At 44.0% G+C, this 16,895-nt stretch overlaps 2 protein-coding genes across 2 annotated transcripts; both read left to right on the top strand.

Annotated features, from left to right (window-relative positions):
- Positions 1 to 1,273: 1,273 nt before the first annotated feature.
- On the top strand, positions 1,274 to 7,987 carry tlr21 (toll-like receptor 21; the record flags this gene model as incomplete). The annotated part of the gene is made up of 3 exons (XM_080540518.1): positions 1,274 to 4,114; positions 6,489 to 6,954; positions 7,983 to 7,987. 3 exons carry the CDS (start codon positions 1,274 to 1,276, stop codon positions 7,985 to 7,987), a joined length of 3,312 nt encoding a protein of 1,103 aa, XP_080396644.1.
- Positions 7,988 to 11,470: 3,483 nt separating this feature from the next.
- On the top strand, positions 11,471 to 15,107 carry pafah1b3 (platelet-activating factor acetylhydrolase, isoform Ib, gamma subunit). Its single transcript, XM_080541345.1, has 6 exons — positions 11,471 to 11,518; positions 11,841 to 11,936; positions 12,211 to 12,300; positions 12,483 to 12,599; positions 12,859 to 12,981; positions 13,856 to 15,107. Exons 2-6 carry the CDS (start codon positions 11,856 to 11,858, stop codon positions 14,105 to 14,107), a joined length of 663 nt encoding a protein of 220 aa, XP_080397471.1. The 5' UTR covers positions 11,471 to 11,518; positions 11,841 to 11,855; the 3' UTR covers positions 14,108 to 15,107.
- The last annotated feature ends 1,788 nt before the right edge of the window (positions 15,108 to 16,895 follow it).

Here is a 16,895-nt window from a genome sequence, read left to right as displayed (position 1 = left end):
ATGAGGCAACCCTAACCCTAACCCTAAGAGCAACCATTATGATTGATCTTGACGCCTATTTCTTTATTTCCATGTAGTTAGATGACCTGTGTACGTTTCAGAGCTGTATCTACAGTAATGTATAACTGTAACTTGTTTTATTTATTTGTTTGCTTATTTGAATATAAATGTAAACATAATATGTTACAATAAGGAATTGAAAGAGAAAAACAAGTGCAATAATGGGGAGCATGATATACAGTAGCACACAACTAAAATGTCTTAAACATGAGTTCCACAGAGGTCTGTTATGATTATATACTGTTATATGATAGCTACTCTATATTACTATTTCGATCAGGGTTGGGATCTATTCCGTTTCCATTCAGGAAATTCATTTATCCGGGTATTTCAATACTTATTTTTTCTTAAGTTTCTATTCAGATGGATGTGAAAGCCACTACAGCAGGCAGGAGAACTGAGAGCTGTGGCTAACTGCAGAGTTGAATTTCTCTCTACAAAATGTGTGTTATGTGCTCATGTATATGTTACGGTACATGTGGGAAAACTAGGGTTAGGGTTAGGTGCTAGGGTGACTTGGTACATGCTGGCATGTCTAACCCTAACCCAAACCTTAACCCTAATCCTAACCCTACCCCTAACCCTAACCCTAACCCTAACCTTAACCCTAGCACCCTAGCACCTAACCCTAACCCTAGTTTTCCCACATGTACCGTATTCCCACATGTACCGTATTCCCACATGTACCCTAACATATACATTATTACTCCAATGTGTTGTTGATTGTGTAACTGCATATTCATACTGCAGTGCAGTGTATAGTAGATAGACATAGGTGACAGGGGTCATAAAACAATTTAGTCAAACTGACTGTACATTACAAAATGTTCCTTATTGTTATAGCTTGAAAATCAGGCTTTAAAGAAAATAAAAAAACAATTCGGAAATACAATATGTTTCACTATGAGATGTCTCCATTCCTGAGTTGGCACACAGCGTTCAATTTGACAACAATTTGTTAACTGTTTCCCTTCCCTCTTTTTAGCACTCTCACCACCATGCTCACCTGACGGACAACCAAACAGCCTCACTCAAGAAGTCACATTGTTACAACTGATTTGAAGAAAACAACATATTAAGTGCATCATTTTTTTCTTGCAAAGGGTACAACATTTCTGGACTCCAAAAGTATGATTTGGTTTTTCAAGGACAATATAACACTGTAAATAGTGTTAAAGACCCAAGTATCATTAGCTAACACAAGCCAGGCAATATGGTAGGGTGGATGTGCCACACATTAGTGGTAGTGGCAATTGTTGTCCAATGCATAGAGAGCTACAGCTTCAGGAATTGCATTGAGGAAGCAAACTCCTCCCACAGAATATTCACTTGTATTCATCGCCCGGCACTGAAGATTTCTGACTTTGTAGATGACCTACCACGCTCTGCCACCAAAGTTATAATTGCCTTAAACCTGCTGACCAACATACCCAGCAAAGCCTTTGCTCATCTTCCCAACCTCACGACTCTAGTGATGGACCGCAACAACTTGACAACCATAGACAACCAGGCTTTCTATAGTCTGAGCCGACTAAAAAGTTTAAACCTGTCCTGTAACGGGATATCACAACTCAATACCTCCGTGTTTGATGATCTTCATAATCTCACCTACCTCTACCTGACTGATAACTCACTTCAGAGTCTCCCTCCACATATTTTCTCTCATGTTCCCAAACTGGGCACCCTGATCCTACGGCAGAACCATCTGAACAACTTCTCTGCAGTGGCGGAATCTTTAACTCCCCTACAGAACCTAACAATACTAGACTTGTGCTGTAATAATCTAATATCTCTCGGGCACTCTAAAGGTATAACTCTACCTAAGTCTCTTACCACCCTGTATCTCTGTAGAAACAAACTCCACACATTAAGTTCTGAGTACGAGTTCCTTAGCCAAATCAACCTGCTGGATCTCTCTTATAATGAACAACTCACTTCAAGGGCTTTCGAAGGTGTGGATTTGAGGAGCATAAACTATCTGCGTTTGCGTTCAACCAATGTCACAGTACGAGAGCTTTTAAATTTCAGCAATGTCAAAGCGAATCAGATAGATTACTCTGGTATGGGCTTAAAGAGTCATCTAATAAAGGAGTTCTGCCAACTGTTGAGGAATAAAAAGGTCCCCTTTGTTAAGCGATTGAATTTGGGAAGCAATGGGATCCAGTATTTGGGGACCAACACATTGTCCTACTGTCCACCAATCACAGGCTCCTTGGAACTTTCCCTAAACCAGCTGAAGAACTTAAGCTGTCTCCAGTTTCTCAAAGGTCAGGACCAGATAAAGAACTTCAGCGTGGAGCATAACCACATCACCTCCCTGGTATCCTGCAAGAGACAGAAGACTTTCCCTAGTCTGACAGAGCTGAGCTACCGCTACAATCGCATACTCAAAGTCAACTCTTTTGCCTTCCATCACACACCAAATATTACGACCCTAAAACTCAACATAAACATCATTGCCTATCTTGACCGCAAGGCTCTCAAAGGTCTGAGTCATCTCGTCACGCTCCGTTTGGACAATAACCTCTTGACAGATCTGTTTAGCGATAGCTTTGCAGATCTGGCTAGCCTGGAAACCCTTAACCTACGTAACAACCGCATCTCTGTCATTTTCAACAAGACCTTTCATTCTCAAAAGAATCTGATTATCTTGGACCTCGGTGGGAACAAAATCACTAGATTCAGTAGGTTGGCCCTTGTAGGACTAAAGAAACTATCAAAACTTTACCTGGATGGCAACAACCTCAAACAGATTGACAGTGCTCAGTTCGGAACGTTCCAAGGAACACTCGAAGTGCTTGATCTACAGAGGAATCAAATCCGCTACCTGTCTGAAGAAACGTACTCTCCGTTTGCCAATTTAACCAAGCTCCGTGACCTGAAATTGGATGGGCAGATGCCTTATGGCATCACTTTATTGCCTAGGGCTTTTTTCCGTGGCCTCAATTCCCTCCAATCCCTTTACCTCACCGACAACCACATCACCAGTTTGGCATCAGATGCTTTTGATGATCTGACCAGCTTGACGTTCCTCACACTGGACAACGCGTGTGCTGGGGTGGTGCAGCTTCATCCGGGTGTCTTCAAAAACCTGAGGAATTTGACCAAGCTGATAGCTGAGAATATGGGCGTCCGGTTATTCTCAAAAGAGGTTTTTGGGAATCTGACAAAGCTGCAGACCCTACATCTGAACCACAATGTGATGCAGACCTTAGATGTGGACGTGCTCGAGGCTCTCCCCAAGCTGCGCTATGTCGACATGCGTAACATTCCTCTCAGCTGTACCTGCCCCAACAGTGACCTGCAGAACTGGACTTTGATCAACCAGAGAGTCCAGTTGGTCTACCTCTACAATCTGCAATGCCCAGACCTCCCAAAATACAACTTCTACAATTTTGACACCAAGGTTTGCTACCTAGACGTGGGGGAGTACCTTTTCATCAGCACAAGCATTGTTGTTCTCCTGGTGACTATAATTCCTCTACTCTACACCAAGCTGTATTGGAAAATGAGGTACAGCTGCTATGTGTTCCGCTCCTGGTTTGGAGAACGCTGGCGCAGATTGAGGGAAGAAGAGGAAGAGTGCAAATATGACGCATTCATCTCCTACAACTCGGCAGATGAACACTGGGTACTGAACCAGCTGCTGCCCAACCTCGAGGAAAACGGATCCTCTTTCAAGCTCTGCCTGCACCACCGCGACTTTGAGCTGGGCCGCGACATTGTGGACAACATCGTCTCCGCTGTGTATGGCAGTCGCAGGACCATCTGTGTGGTGAGCAGGCATTTTCTGCGCAGTGAGTGGTGCTCCCTGGAGATCCAGCTGGCTACCTACATGCTCTTCCACGAGCTCCGGGACGTCCTCCTACTCGTCTTCCTGGAGCCCATCCCAGAGAGGCAGCTTTCGGCCTACCACCGCATGAGGAAGATAATGCTGAAGAAGACCTACCTGCAATGGCCTGGGTCGGATTGCACCGACCCGACACAGGCCCAAGACCTGTTCTGGAACAAGCTGAGGCAAGCACTTAGGAGTGGGAGCGGCAGGGTTGAACAGGTGGAAGAAAAGGATAGCGGGGTAGTGGTGGTCTAGTGGATAGTGAGTTGGACTTGTGATCGGAAGGTTGTGAGTTCAAATCCCGCCTGAAACCACACCACTACTAGTGTGCCCTTGAGTAAGGCCCTTAGCCCTCAGTTACTCCAGGGGGAATGTCCCTGTAATTCGTAATTGTAAATCGCTTTGGATTAAAAGCGTCTGCTAAATGGCAAAATTAAAATTAAAAGGAGGAGAGAAATGAGGCTAACAGGAGGCTGACTATAGGGAGTATTTGATCAATCAGCTAAATGCCGAAAACTGTTACTTAATGCCTTGAAGAGGGGGTCAAAGGGATGTCTTTTTCTCTGGTTGACTTGATCCTGATATTGTGTTATGACTGCTATAATAAGCTGAAGGTAGAATTTCGATCAACAGTGTGATTTATTTTCTTCAATGATAGTATAGGCTACATAATAAGCTCAATTCAGTTGTGAAATACTCAAGAATGAATTGTTATAATATCATATTTAATGGTACAGCAGTTTTGCGTGTTGCTGCCCTCTGTGGCCACCCAGAAGATATTTTAATAGCAGCAGATAGTTAATATACTTATAAACAACCAAAATATAAAAATGGTATTTAAGGCCAGTGCTTGATTTTGACATCTGATTTTAGAAAGCATTTTGTGGGCCGAAACAGTATTCTTCACTGAATGTTTTTTTTATCATAATGATCCCATTACCCTGATCGGTAACGATTTATCATGGCCATTTAGCGCTTCTTTAATGATCAAATCCTACATATGAACCTTTAAAAAGATGTGGATAGAGTTACAGAGAAGTATACTTGACAGGAAATGGAATAAGTTACAATATTATGTATTCAGGGGTGCAAACTGGTGATGGCCCAAAAAGGTGACACATTTGTTTTTTGCGGCTAACCTTAGGGGGGGATAGCGCTAGCACTAATGGTGTTAAATAGATACCGCTAGCACTAACGGTGGTCTAACAATGACGCATGTGTAAGTAGCGACAGCCCTGACCTCAACACCTGCAGAATTACTTAGAAAACAGTTTACTGTGACTGAGTTCTCGTAGGCCGAACACCCATCTCTGCAATCCAAGTTACATAACAGATATGCCTCAAACAAACATTGTTTGTAGGACAATTTTTGCAGGGTTATTGTGCTAAAGTTGAGAGAAACTAACATTCACATTAACTAAATGGAAAGTCAAGAAGGCTCAGGTAGAATTCTCTTTTCAACACCCTAGTCTTTCTCAAAGACAATTTGAATCTAACACACAAGGTATGACCTGGCAGGGGTATACCTGCCTGTATTTGCAGTAGTAATGGGGACTGAGGTTATGATGATGTACAATGAAGCTGAATCATAAAAGTTGATGCAACCAGTGTAAAATTATAAATTACTACCGTTGAGCATACTGTATATTTCACGTCTCTAGATATAGCTTCTAAATATACTTATAAACAACCAACATATACAAATGCTATTTAAGGCCAGTGCTTGATTTTGACATCTGATTTTAGAGAGCATTTTGTGGAGTTACAGAGAAGTATACTTGACAGGAAATGGAATAAGTTACAATATTATGTATTAGTGTGTTACAACACAAGTACTGTATAGGGCTGATGTAAATGAAAAGGGTTAGCAGAAATGTGGAAAAATAATTTGACAGAAAAGTGCGGTGTTGTTGGTCAGTTTTTAAAGTCAATGTATAGTCAAACATGTTGGTAAATATCCCTGCCTTAACTCTTGGTAAATTCAAGTTTAGTTCACAACAGTAAAACAAAAATGTATAAATACAAATTAGGTTGAGAATAAGACAACTGCAATGCATTTCATTTACAGGTTTTATTCAGTATTATGTCATTTATCATGGAGGAGTAGACTCCCCTGCACACACTAATATGCTTATCATCTGTGCTAAAGCGTACCTGCTTTTCTGAAATAATAAAAAGTATACATTCTGTGGGTCCATATTATTTAGTTTAGATATTTAGTTTTTTAATATTCAAAAAACGAACTGAGAGAATAGTGAGAACCCCCTTAAAAGAGAAGCCAGTGGCTCCGAACAACCTCAACCACACCCCTATCCAGCCTCCTCCCCCCCTCCTCCCCTCCCTAAAGCCCCACCAGCCTCCTCCTCCCCTCCTCCTCCCCTCCCTAAAGCCCCACCAGGAGCAGCGTGCTGGTCGTCAGCCACGGCTAGCAGGCGCGCGCAGAAGCAGCCAGTCGGAGCGCTCCACTGAGCATGCCCAGGAAGGACGACGCTCGGGAGAGAGAGAGAGAGGAGGCAGAGAGAGAGAGCAGGCACCGGCAGTAGCAGCAGCAGCAGCGTACGTTGTCTCCTCTGCACCAGCATCCCCATCGCAGCTGCTGCCTCTCTCACCGCCTCCGTCGTCATTACCGGAAAGACGACAGCTCCCCTCCCGACTGCCCATCAGGAGCAGAACTAGCGGTATTAGCCTCCTAGGAACACACAATCACCACATCATCACCACAACCACCACGGCGGCAAGCACGGCAAAGGGGGCAGCGGGGGGAGGCAAGAAGAAAAACAACAAGTCGTCCTCGAACGAGTCCAAATCGTCCGTCTTCTCCATCCGGAAGCGCAAGAACCACCAGAACCCGTCCAAGGTGAAAGGTGGCGGTGGCGGAGGGTCGACAGGAGGGTCCAGAGAGGATGGACTGGCCTCCTCCGAGCTGGACAGCGGCGCCGCCAAAACCCCCGACCTCAGCCTGTCGGCGGACGAACTGGGGGGGCCGGAGACGGACACCGAGACGACTGGCGGCAGTCGCGGCAATGTTGACAGTCTGCCGGCGGAGGAGAAGCAGCATCGTAGGCGACGTAGTCATACTGTAGTCATACCAACCATGCCTGCTCCCATGCCACCTCTCCCTAACCCATCTCACCACCCTCCAAACAGTGGGTCTCTCCAAACGGCATCCCTTCCTCCCATCCCTGCACCCCCTCCACCTCCACCTCCTCACTTCTGTCAAACACACACAGTATGTATATGGAGCTGTATGTCATTGAAGCTTCAATAGTTGACTAATCCACTGTAGCTCTGTAATGCATTTGCTGTTTCACTGTCTCTGTATGTCCATGCATGTGTCAAGAATCCATACAATAAAAACTATTCTCAAATGTTGCAAATGATGCATAATTGTGCCTTCACTGCCCGGAATGAGTTGTTTACCCATGTCATACATGAAGATATATCTTAAAATGTAGCAATTTTCTCTGACTCTGCAACTCATATTTGTAGACATGTCAAGAAAAACATTTCCTAACTACTGTCCTATGTGTCTGCATATCTTAGGAAGATATAGCCAAAGTAGTGTGTGCAGTGTGCAATCAGTATAGTCTCATTGGGGGGAAAGACCACTGTTCAGGGCTGAGCAAGGCAGGCTGGGGGGGCAGACGAGGGGAATGGCCTCGCTCTAGCATGTGGGAGGGGGGATAGTAGGTCATGTCAGGAGGATGGTGGGGCCTGGGGATGGGGATGGGGCTGGTTGGGGGGTGGTTGAAACGATAGAAAGGCTGGAGCCGACGGCTATCTTGTGGATGGTAGGCCGGGGCAAACAAGGAAGCGTCAAAATGGCTCCTTTGAAGTTCAAATGGATCTTGCTGCTGCTGTGTCAAGTGACTGAAGTCACTGTTGTGTCCATCTGATGGTCCTGAAGAGTACTGCAGTAATGGCTGCCTGCTCCTCTCATCAGAGAAAGGTCCTCTGTTTCCTCTCTCTCTCACTGCCTCTTCCGTCTGGTTCAGAAAGCTCAGGTCTGGGTCATGCCTCCAGTTTTCAAACAGATCCACCCCAGATGTGTGTTTCATTGTTCCCCTGTTGAATCCTCGGTCCCAAGGCTGAAGTGGACCAGCTTGCGCTCCCCAATGTGACGCGGGAGGGGGGGTGAAAATATGGTGGGAAGACAAGGCATCAGAGGGCTGAAAGTCCATGAGAAATTGTGAAGAGGAAGGGGGCATCAACAGCTCCCCAACCTGCTCCACACTGGGGCTGGTACTCCATGGAACAGCCTAGAAAGGAGAAAATTAGGGAGCATTTTAGTTTGTTATCTTAAACAAGTTTTGTAAAGAAATAGTGATGGCTGACCAGTGTCACACAAAAAAAAAACAATGCTGTTCATTAGAGGCCTTAGAGGAAAATGTATCACCAATCTTTCGATTTGTTATCCCATCCCAGATCTTATTATTCCAAATGACTAGGCATTTGAGTGAAGTAAATAACCTGTCAAACTATCATGACCATAACCAATACTGTAGTGGGTCGATTCACTAGTGATACAATAGCCAAGAGTCCTCTGCTCGAACCCTTTCGTGGCCTTGTTGTGGTTCACTAACCGGCTGAGGTGGGGTCACCCTGAGGGGGCACCGCTGCTTCCTCCTTCTCTTGTGGGTCGCTGTCCTCTGGGAGTCGAGGCACAGCTGCTCCACACCACCCACTCCAAAACCACTATCAAACGGAGCTGTAAAAAAAATCATTTTAAATCATTGAAAAGTCTGTAATGAAATCGTTTGCGGCCAATAATGGTGGCATGTATTTATATCATGAATATTTTAATTCATATTAACAACAATATCATTAATATAAGTAAAATATGATCTTATGATCAAGAGTATCTGACTATATCCTAATGCTGTAGACATACACATAATTATAGCAACTCATAGAGCCTTACCTGCAGGACCGACCGCTACTGCGTCTACACTGGCCGGCACCCTGCTCGTCCCCTGGCCTGCCCTGGACGGGCCTGTGCCGACACTGAGGTGGCGCTGCACCATAAGGAGGTTCTCCTGGAGCTGGAGACCATGCCTCTCCCGTAGGGCCTGCAGCAGCACCTCCCTGCTTTCCGCCACCAGGTGTCGCCTGCGGAGCAGCGGGAGCTCTAGAGACTTGCACAGACGTGCTGCCAAAGCACTGACAGGTGCTGTCTGCTGGTTGCCCCGAGTTTCGCTGCCTAGAGCACTGGCCGATGGGGAGGACTCTGTTTGGTCTGGGCTGGGTCTGCCAGGCTGTGAGTGGGGGTGTAGTAGAGGAGGTCCGTGGATTTGGGGGGTCTGCTCCAGAGAGAGGACATTAAACTGGCCTTTTGCCCTCTCGTTACCATTCGCTTCACTGAGAGAATGTTGTGACTGTCTGTCTGTTTCAGGTACCACAGGCCTTGATTCCTTGCTCGTGGTTGCCACCACATGTGAGGGACTATCTGTTGACGACAGCATGACAACATTGCTCTCTGACAATGTCAGACTGCGTTGGTGTGTCTGTCTCTGTCCAGGTGTGATAGCTGATTCTTGGCTGTTAGAATGACTGGCTAAATTCTCCTCCTCCTGACAAACCTGCATGGATGCATTCGTCCTCCCTACATCCTCCTGTGAATCCCCACAAGAACACTTACATGCTCTGCTTTTTAAATCAGTCCTACACTTATCAAGCTTCTGGGCCTTTGTAGTACTAGTAGCACTTTCTGGCTTCCCTTTATATGGGGCTTCCTCATCATTATTATTAGGGACATCAAATTCCCCAGAATCTTGCCAGGGAGAGGAGGGCAGAAGGGTAGAGGTCAGAAGGGTAGAGGTCAGAAGGGGAGGAGCAATGCTGTTCTTCTTTTGTCCCCCATGCTGCCCAAGGTTTTCCAACTTCCTCTGTTCACTCAGCAAGCGCTCGATGTCGATGGACTTCACTTCGTGGTTGAACAGGCCATGATGCCCTATGAGGCGGTTGTCTGTGATGATGCTGGGCTCCTGGGCTGCAGGGAAGACTCTGGCGAACGCTCCATCTCTCCGTGGATGACAGCGGGAGTAGCTTTGACAGAAACCATGGCAATTGTCCGTCTCTTTACCGCTTTGTTGATGACGGTGGTGGTGGTGGGATCTGCTCTTCCATCCTCCCTCTGCTCTCTCCTTGCGTGATTTCAGCCGTTTGATCTTGTGCCTCTGGCTGTGTTGTGTGTCAATGTGTTTAGTATTGCCTGAAGAGCAGGGGCAGTTTGAGGTGGATCTGTTTGTTTTTTCTGTAGACTTAAAGTGCCTGCTGAAGGTATGCATGACATTCTGCTTGTCCGTCAGGGCTGTGCTATGTGGATCACTCATCGTGGGTCAGATTTCTGGGGGCAACATGGAAGATAAAAAGGTTAGTAAGAGAAATGGGAAAATGTAGCATACCCTTTAGGGATTTTTGTAAAATAAAGAAACAAGGTTATAAATCGTTAGGCTATCAGACTAATTCTGCAGAAGTGGCACCAGTAAGATAATTTGATGATAATTTGATGATAATTTGGTGCAATAGGCTATGTTTCGATAGCGAGGATAGCTACCTTTGAAAAAATGCATTAGAATGTTAAGTTGCTTTATAAAACTATATCAAGCTTAAAGTAGCCTAGTAATCACATTAATCCGCCCAAACACTTACCTAAAGACAGAATATGCACACAGAATAAGGCACAGGTGCAGCAAATTAAAGTTAAATGATAAACACCGCCATGATACTGCATTTGTCTGTGATGTGGAGGACATCTAGACAGCTATCTGGCAATAAGCAAGCATGTAATATCAGCGAAAAACAATGTTGTCAACTAGCCAAGTTAAGTTAGCTTAGCCAGTCTCTTTACAAACAACAACACTAGCTTTCTTTACGTTTGAACGTGTGGTTGCCCAGCAATGTGCCAGGGAGTCACACAGCCATTCTCGCCCCAAAATGTCCTTACCACAGAAATGCAGATTTACAAGATTTAACAAGGTGCAAAGAAACACCTTCTGTGAAAGGTCTCCGGAGTGGACTTGAACACATTACCGTCTTATTGTCTTTGCACATGATTGTGATTGAGCCCACGCCTCGAGACAGGTGTGATACCCCCGGTGACGTCAGCATCCTCCCTGTACCTCGAGCTCTTTCCTGATGACAATCGTTTATTTATTTATTATTAATTTATTTTTTATTTATTATTTTATTTATTATTAAAATCCTTCACCAGAGTCACATGTTTCAACACAATTGAATCGCAAGATAAGCGTTTTTTCACACCATTCATTTAGCGACATGTTAGATTTCTATCAGTGAATCTGCGCAGCGCCGAACCTCGTGAAGCGCAGTCACATGGACGAGTCCAACGCAGGCAAATGATGGGGGGTAGAATTTATTTTGTGTTTTAGGACTATTTCCTTTTCCTTTTGTGTCTTGTCATGTCATACTAATTATATGAACTTAATTTCTGTGTGGCTTAGGAATTCTGGAAAACGTTTTTCATTATCAAGGGTCATACGTGCGAAAACATTGCAATGCCAGGCGAAATATCTCACCCATTGGCCATTGACATTGGTATAGTCTGATAGTGACAGAAAAATTACTTTCAGGAACTGAATCAGGCGGATTTACTGTATTACGGTATTGTAGCGAACAGTTTTCCAAATCTATAGAGGTTATTAATCTGAATGAGTCTAACAATCTGTCTCTCACGTCTTTATGTTGATGTAGGCTACACACATTTAAGATTTTAAGGCTAATAAATGCGCCTCGCTTGGCTTTGACTGTCCCATCCTCGTGGTTAAGGAGAGCAGAGCATTATCACAGCTAGCTAGCTCTCATGACAACATCATGATATGTGTTTAATGTGCATGGATGGTTCCTGTTTCATTTGATTCCCTACGTATGCATGCATCCCTGCTTGATTTTGCATTCACATTCATTGCATTGCAAATTTCCACAGACAACCAAAGAAGGGATGAGCGCAGGAGACTCCAACCCCGCTGCCACACCCACTCCCTGCGTGGACACCCAAGGGGATGGACGGTGGATGTCTTTGGTGTGTGCTAGGCCTGCATTATCTGTCCATTATCTGTCTTTAATATGTCTATTTTCTGTGGCTGTGGGAGTGTCATATAAGTGCAAAGTCCTTATGTAAAACTACAGTCAATATCTGAATATTGGGCATCATGCATGCATGCATTCAAAGCAGTCCCCAAGATATTGTATTTATCAGGAGTCTTCTATCTATATGGACTTGAGAAGAAATAAGAAGTTGTGGTCTTTGAAGGGATTTTAACTTGCTTTGTCGTTTTCTCTCCTACTACCCACAGCACAACCGCTTTGTGTCCGACAGCAAGGACAAGGAACCCGATGTCCTGTTTGTCGGAGACTCCCTTGTCCAGCTCTTGCACCAGTTTGAGGTAACTGCTAGCCTATATCCACAGCCTGGATCTCTTAGTGCAGCCATTTATGGATGGATCTTAGTGCATTCATAGTTAATTGATGCAGGAACTGCAACTAACTAAGTCTTGGATTATAGGTTATATTATAACCCTTGTGTTGCGTGTCTGTTATGTGGTATTTTTTATTGTTTTTGCCCCAGGTGTGGCGAGAGCTCTTCTCCCCACTTCATGCCCTAAACTTTGGGGTGGGTGGTGATGCCACGCAGCACGTCTTGTGGAGGCTGAGCAACGGAGAGCTGGACCACATCAGCCCAAAGGTACGCTCAAGGACAACACGTTCTTATCGAACGGCTCTTATTGACATAGTGATAGCGTGGTGGTTCAGCACCAGTTCACCAACACATTTTCATTGGTCTGATAAAGACCTCCCTAACTTGACCCCCAACTTAATACACACAATTTCAGTGGATTAACGTCTTCATTGAACATACATTTCAGTCCACCAGGCTCAATCTGGGGGTTATTATGAAACCTCTACAAGTTTTTGTTTGTTTACATCCTTGCCTCCTCCCGCAGGTAGTGGTGCTGTGGGTGGGTACCAATAATCACGGTGACACAGCGGAACAGGTGTGTGGAGGCATCCTGGCCATAGTCCAACTCATCAACGACAAGCTGCCACACGCCCATACCCTCGTACTGGTAGGTCTCTCTATCCCTGTCCTTGAGGTCTGTGTCTATGGCGGCACCAGTGTAGTCAGTTGCAGTGAGAAAAATAGGTTTCCGGAGTGTTAATATTATGATGTTCTCCAAGGCATTTGGCCCCTAGTCATTGTTTTAGTTTTTGCTTTGTTTGTTTTCTGTTTTGTCTGTCCGTTTTCATCCCCTTGTACAGCGTCCTTGGGTTTTTGAAAGGCGCTATATAAATTAAAGTTATTATTATTATTATTATTATTATTATTATGATGATGCATGAAATGACATTGTTTCTCCTGTGCTTAGCCTGGCTCTTGTGCTTGCAGGGTTTCAGTTGTTTTGATCTTGTGTGTCAAACTGTCCTATGCATAAAAGTGTGTTCTTGGCATCCACCACTGCCTTTGCAGGGTATCCGCGGCGTCTTGAAAAGTATTAAAAGTTGATAAATACATTTTGGGAAAATCAAGACCCTTAATAAGTATTAAAAAGTCTTCTTATCACAATTTTATGAGGTCTTGAATTTTGTAGGTATCCTTTCTGAATTAGGCTCTGTCCAAAGAGTTTGAGTCCTAAAAACTTTGAGTAAAAGTTCGTGAATTTATTATTTTTATTAAAAACAAAAAACAAAGATGAACCGGAAAATCTGTTGTATGATAGTGGTCTAGTCTGTTGCAAACTAAAACTGTTAAGTTAAAGGTGTCACTGATGTCAATGGTTAGAAAGGTATTGAAATTAACCTCAAGATTCCTGTATATACCCTGAGTAGGTAACATAGACACGGCTGTTCTAGTGTCAACTGTCACTTAGATCCAACTGTCACTTTCAAATTAACCTCAAGATTCCTGTATATACCCTGCTTTTGTGTGTCTGTCATGCACAGGGGGTGCTGCCCAGGGGTAAGCTGCCCAACCCACTGCGAGAGAAGAATGCCCAGGTCAACCGGCTGGTCCAGGAGGCCGTGTCCGCCATCCCCCACGCGTCACTCCTTAACGTAGACCCTGGCTTTGTGCACTCTGACGGAAACATCTCCCACCAGGACCTGTATGACTACCTCCACCTCACTGCTCAGGCCTACCAGGCCGTGTGCCAACCCCTACACGCCCACCTCAAGTCCTTGCTAGCTGAGAAATGAAGGTCAACGACCGTGTCACTTACACACTCACTACTGGAGTGACCACCAACCCTGGTTCTGGAGAGCTATATTGTGTTGTGCAGGTTTTGGTTCCAGCACAGCTCTATTAACACCACGTTCGACTTAATTACCGATTCATCCAAGACGTTGATCAGTTGAACCAGATGTGAAATAGTAACTGGCACACAATGTATGTACGTAGCTCTCCTGGACCAGGGTTAGTGACCACTGCGCTAGTGTTTATGGGACCATGATTTACGACCAAAATTGTCTTGAGTAGAGGATTACAAAGCACTAATAGGATCGGTCAGGATCTTAACACGATTTAATTGAGCTGATTTGAGAGATTGTCTCTCTCTCTCTTTAGTTGTAATGCTGTATGGCGACTGCTGCACACTATGCCAGGATCTCTCTCTCCTCTAGCTACAGATTGAAGGCTGCCTCACACAAAGGACATCTCAAACACTATCATACTAAATGGACAGATTTTTGTTGTTGTTGTTTAAATCCCCTTAATTGTATTTGTTGTTTGCTACAGCACATATATATATATATTTTTTCTTCTCATAAAGATCACATGCACAATTGAGTGGGCCACCTGGCACTATTACTTGTAAAAAAACAAAATTACTTACTCTATTTCATCCGATTCCTTATAAAACCTCCCCTATTACTTTTTTGTTACCTGTGGCTATTTTTTATTGCACACACACCTACCCTGAATTTGTCTTTGGTCAATAGAAGTGAAAGGGTTATGATGTTTTTTGAGAGAATGTTATGAGACTATGTTGACTGTGTAGTACAGAGTACCTACCTACAGGTTATGTTCTTAGTTGGGTAAGATGGTGTACATGGATTTGTGAAAAGCTAGCTTGCGCATATACTCTTTATACTGTATACAAACTGTCACTTCAAGAGCCTTTAAAAGACTGCTTTCACTGTTAGTATTTAAACCCCTAATGTAGTGCATACTGGGCCTCCTATGCTTGATGAGAGTTATGTTGCTGAACTTGAATGATGTTTGTGGAATAAGATGAATCTGTGATGTCAAATGCATTAAAACCAAGGAAACGTATGCATGGACATTGCTTCACTCATGCTTCAGCAAGCCTGACGCACCCCCAACCCTCAAAGTAGTGGGGTACAGCAACAGTTCACACACCTACACAATAGAGATTTATTGGGTTTGGGTGACCTAACTGTTTTATACACACTGAGCACATCCAACATATTTGTGTTGAGTTATGCCTGAACTAAGAACCACACATAAAGAATTGTGACCCAACCCTCTGCCCTGTTAGTTTGGTTGGTACTATTACCACAGTATAGTTAGTTGGCAGGGTATGTCTCCAAGTAGTATTTGTCCATGTCCAGGTGTAAATATCCCTGTGAAAAGTCCCTTTTCTAAGTTCTGCCTGCCTGGACAGTTTGTACTGCAAATATTACAATAGTATTGGTAATAGGTCTTCAGAGATATTATCTACATGGGGATGAGTGATCTAGCTGATCTTGCATGCAGGTGTGGACAGCGCTTGTCAGAGAGGCTACCAACAACCATGACTGATTACAGGAATCCTGTTAACCGTTATGCTGAATTAGATTAGATTCAACTTTATTGTCATTGCAAAGTACAAGTAGCGGACAACGAAATGCGGTTTAGCATCTAATTGCAAATGGTGATATAAAACAGGCTAAATTGGATTGACCACTGGTTTGAGGGGGGGGGGGGGGGGGGTTGATCAACAGAGTGTGTGCTGTTCATCAGAGTGACAGCCCTGTGAAAGAAGCTGTTCTGTAGCCTGCTGGTACGGGACCGGAGGATCGTACTTTCTGATAAATGTTCAAGATTCAAGATTGCTTTATTGTCAAGATTCAAGATTGCTTTATTGTCAGAAATTCTCATTTGACAGGCAGAAGTGCAGTTCATGAATACAGTTTCCACATTAAAAACACACATAGGTCACATACATTAATACATACAATAAGAACAGACAGACATAGCAGTGTTTATAAAATGTAGTGCCTATTTAAAAAGTCCAGTCATTTAAAAATAATAGTAAAAAACAGTATTATGATTCATGTTCATGTTTTGTGATACTCAATGTAAGAGTTAACTTCGAGCAAATGGAGTTCCCCTATCTGCTATCTTGCTTCAGCAAATATTTGGACAGCTAGAGAAAGATTGTATAGTGTTGCACAATAATATTAGACAATGTGTTTCATAAAACCGTAACCAATAATATTTAAACACATACAACATATTCATATGACTCACTTTTCCTTTTCATGTCTTCAGGTTAACTGAAGCAACAGAGACCAGAGGAGTACTTGCCAAAGACACTCACGGTCCAGCTAGTATAGGTCAGTATCATGTGGGGCCCGCACCCAAGCTCTCTCCTGACATCACTCATCAGTGACAGTATGGTGGTGTTGTTTTGGCAAAACGTCTTTCTCCCTTTGAGTCTCATACACATCAAGTCACAGGGCAGGTGTGGGTCTAGAGGGGCATGCGTCATAGAACTTGGCACTTATACTGTAAATGGTCCATTTCATCTTTCATTCATGTTTTGAGCCATTAAACTCAAACCTTTATAAAGGGCTGAGTTAACCCCAGTATAGTTCATTAGTAGATTCAGGAGTTGTTGTTCACTAGGTTATTGACACTGGCATAAGAATGGCATTCAGGATACTTGTGCTGTCCTTCTGTGTACTGGTGGCATTCGTTGACAATGGTCAAGGTATAGTAATGTATGTTTGGTTTACTCAGAAAGGTGAATTTGTTTGCATG

This window comes from Nansenia antarctica (assembly GCF_963989245.1).
Source record: "Nansenia antarctica genome assembly, chromosome: 10".
Taxonomy (NCBI): Eukaryota; Metazoa; Chordata; class Actinopteri; order Argentiniformes; family Microstomatidae; genus Nansenia; species Nansenia antarctica.
The sequence above is the reverse complement of the archived record's forward strand: the minus strand, read 5'-3'. Positions and strand labels throughout refer to the sequence as shown.

What these genes read in the sequence shown, in the direction of transcription:
- pafah1b3 (XM_080541345.1), top strand. Translation starts at nt 11,856, where the DNA reads ATGAGCGCAGGAGACTCCAACCCCGCTGCCACACCCACTCCCTGCGTG. An exon ending in AGCTCTTGCACCAGTTTGAG is followed by an intron (nt 12,301 to 12,482) that starts GTAACTGCTAGC and finishes TTTTTGCCCCAG; the next exon opens with GTGTGGCGAGAGCTCTTCTC. An exon ending in TGGACCACATCAGCCCAAAG is followed by an intron (nt 12,600 to 12,858) that starts GTACGCTCAAGG and finishes CTCCTCCCGCAG; the next exon opens with GTAGTGGTGCTGTGGGTGGG.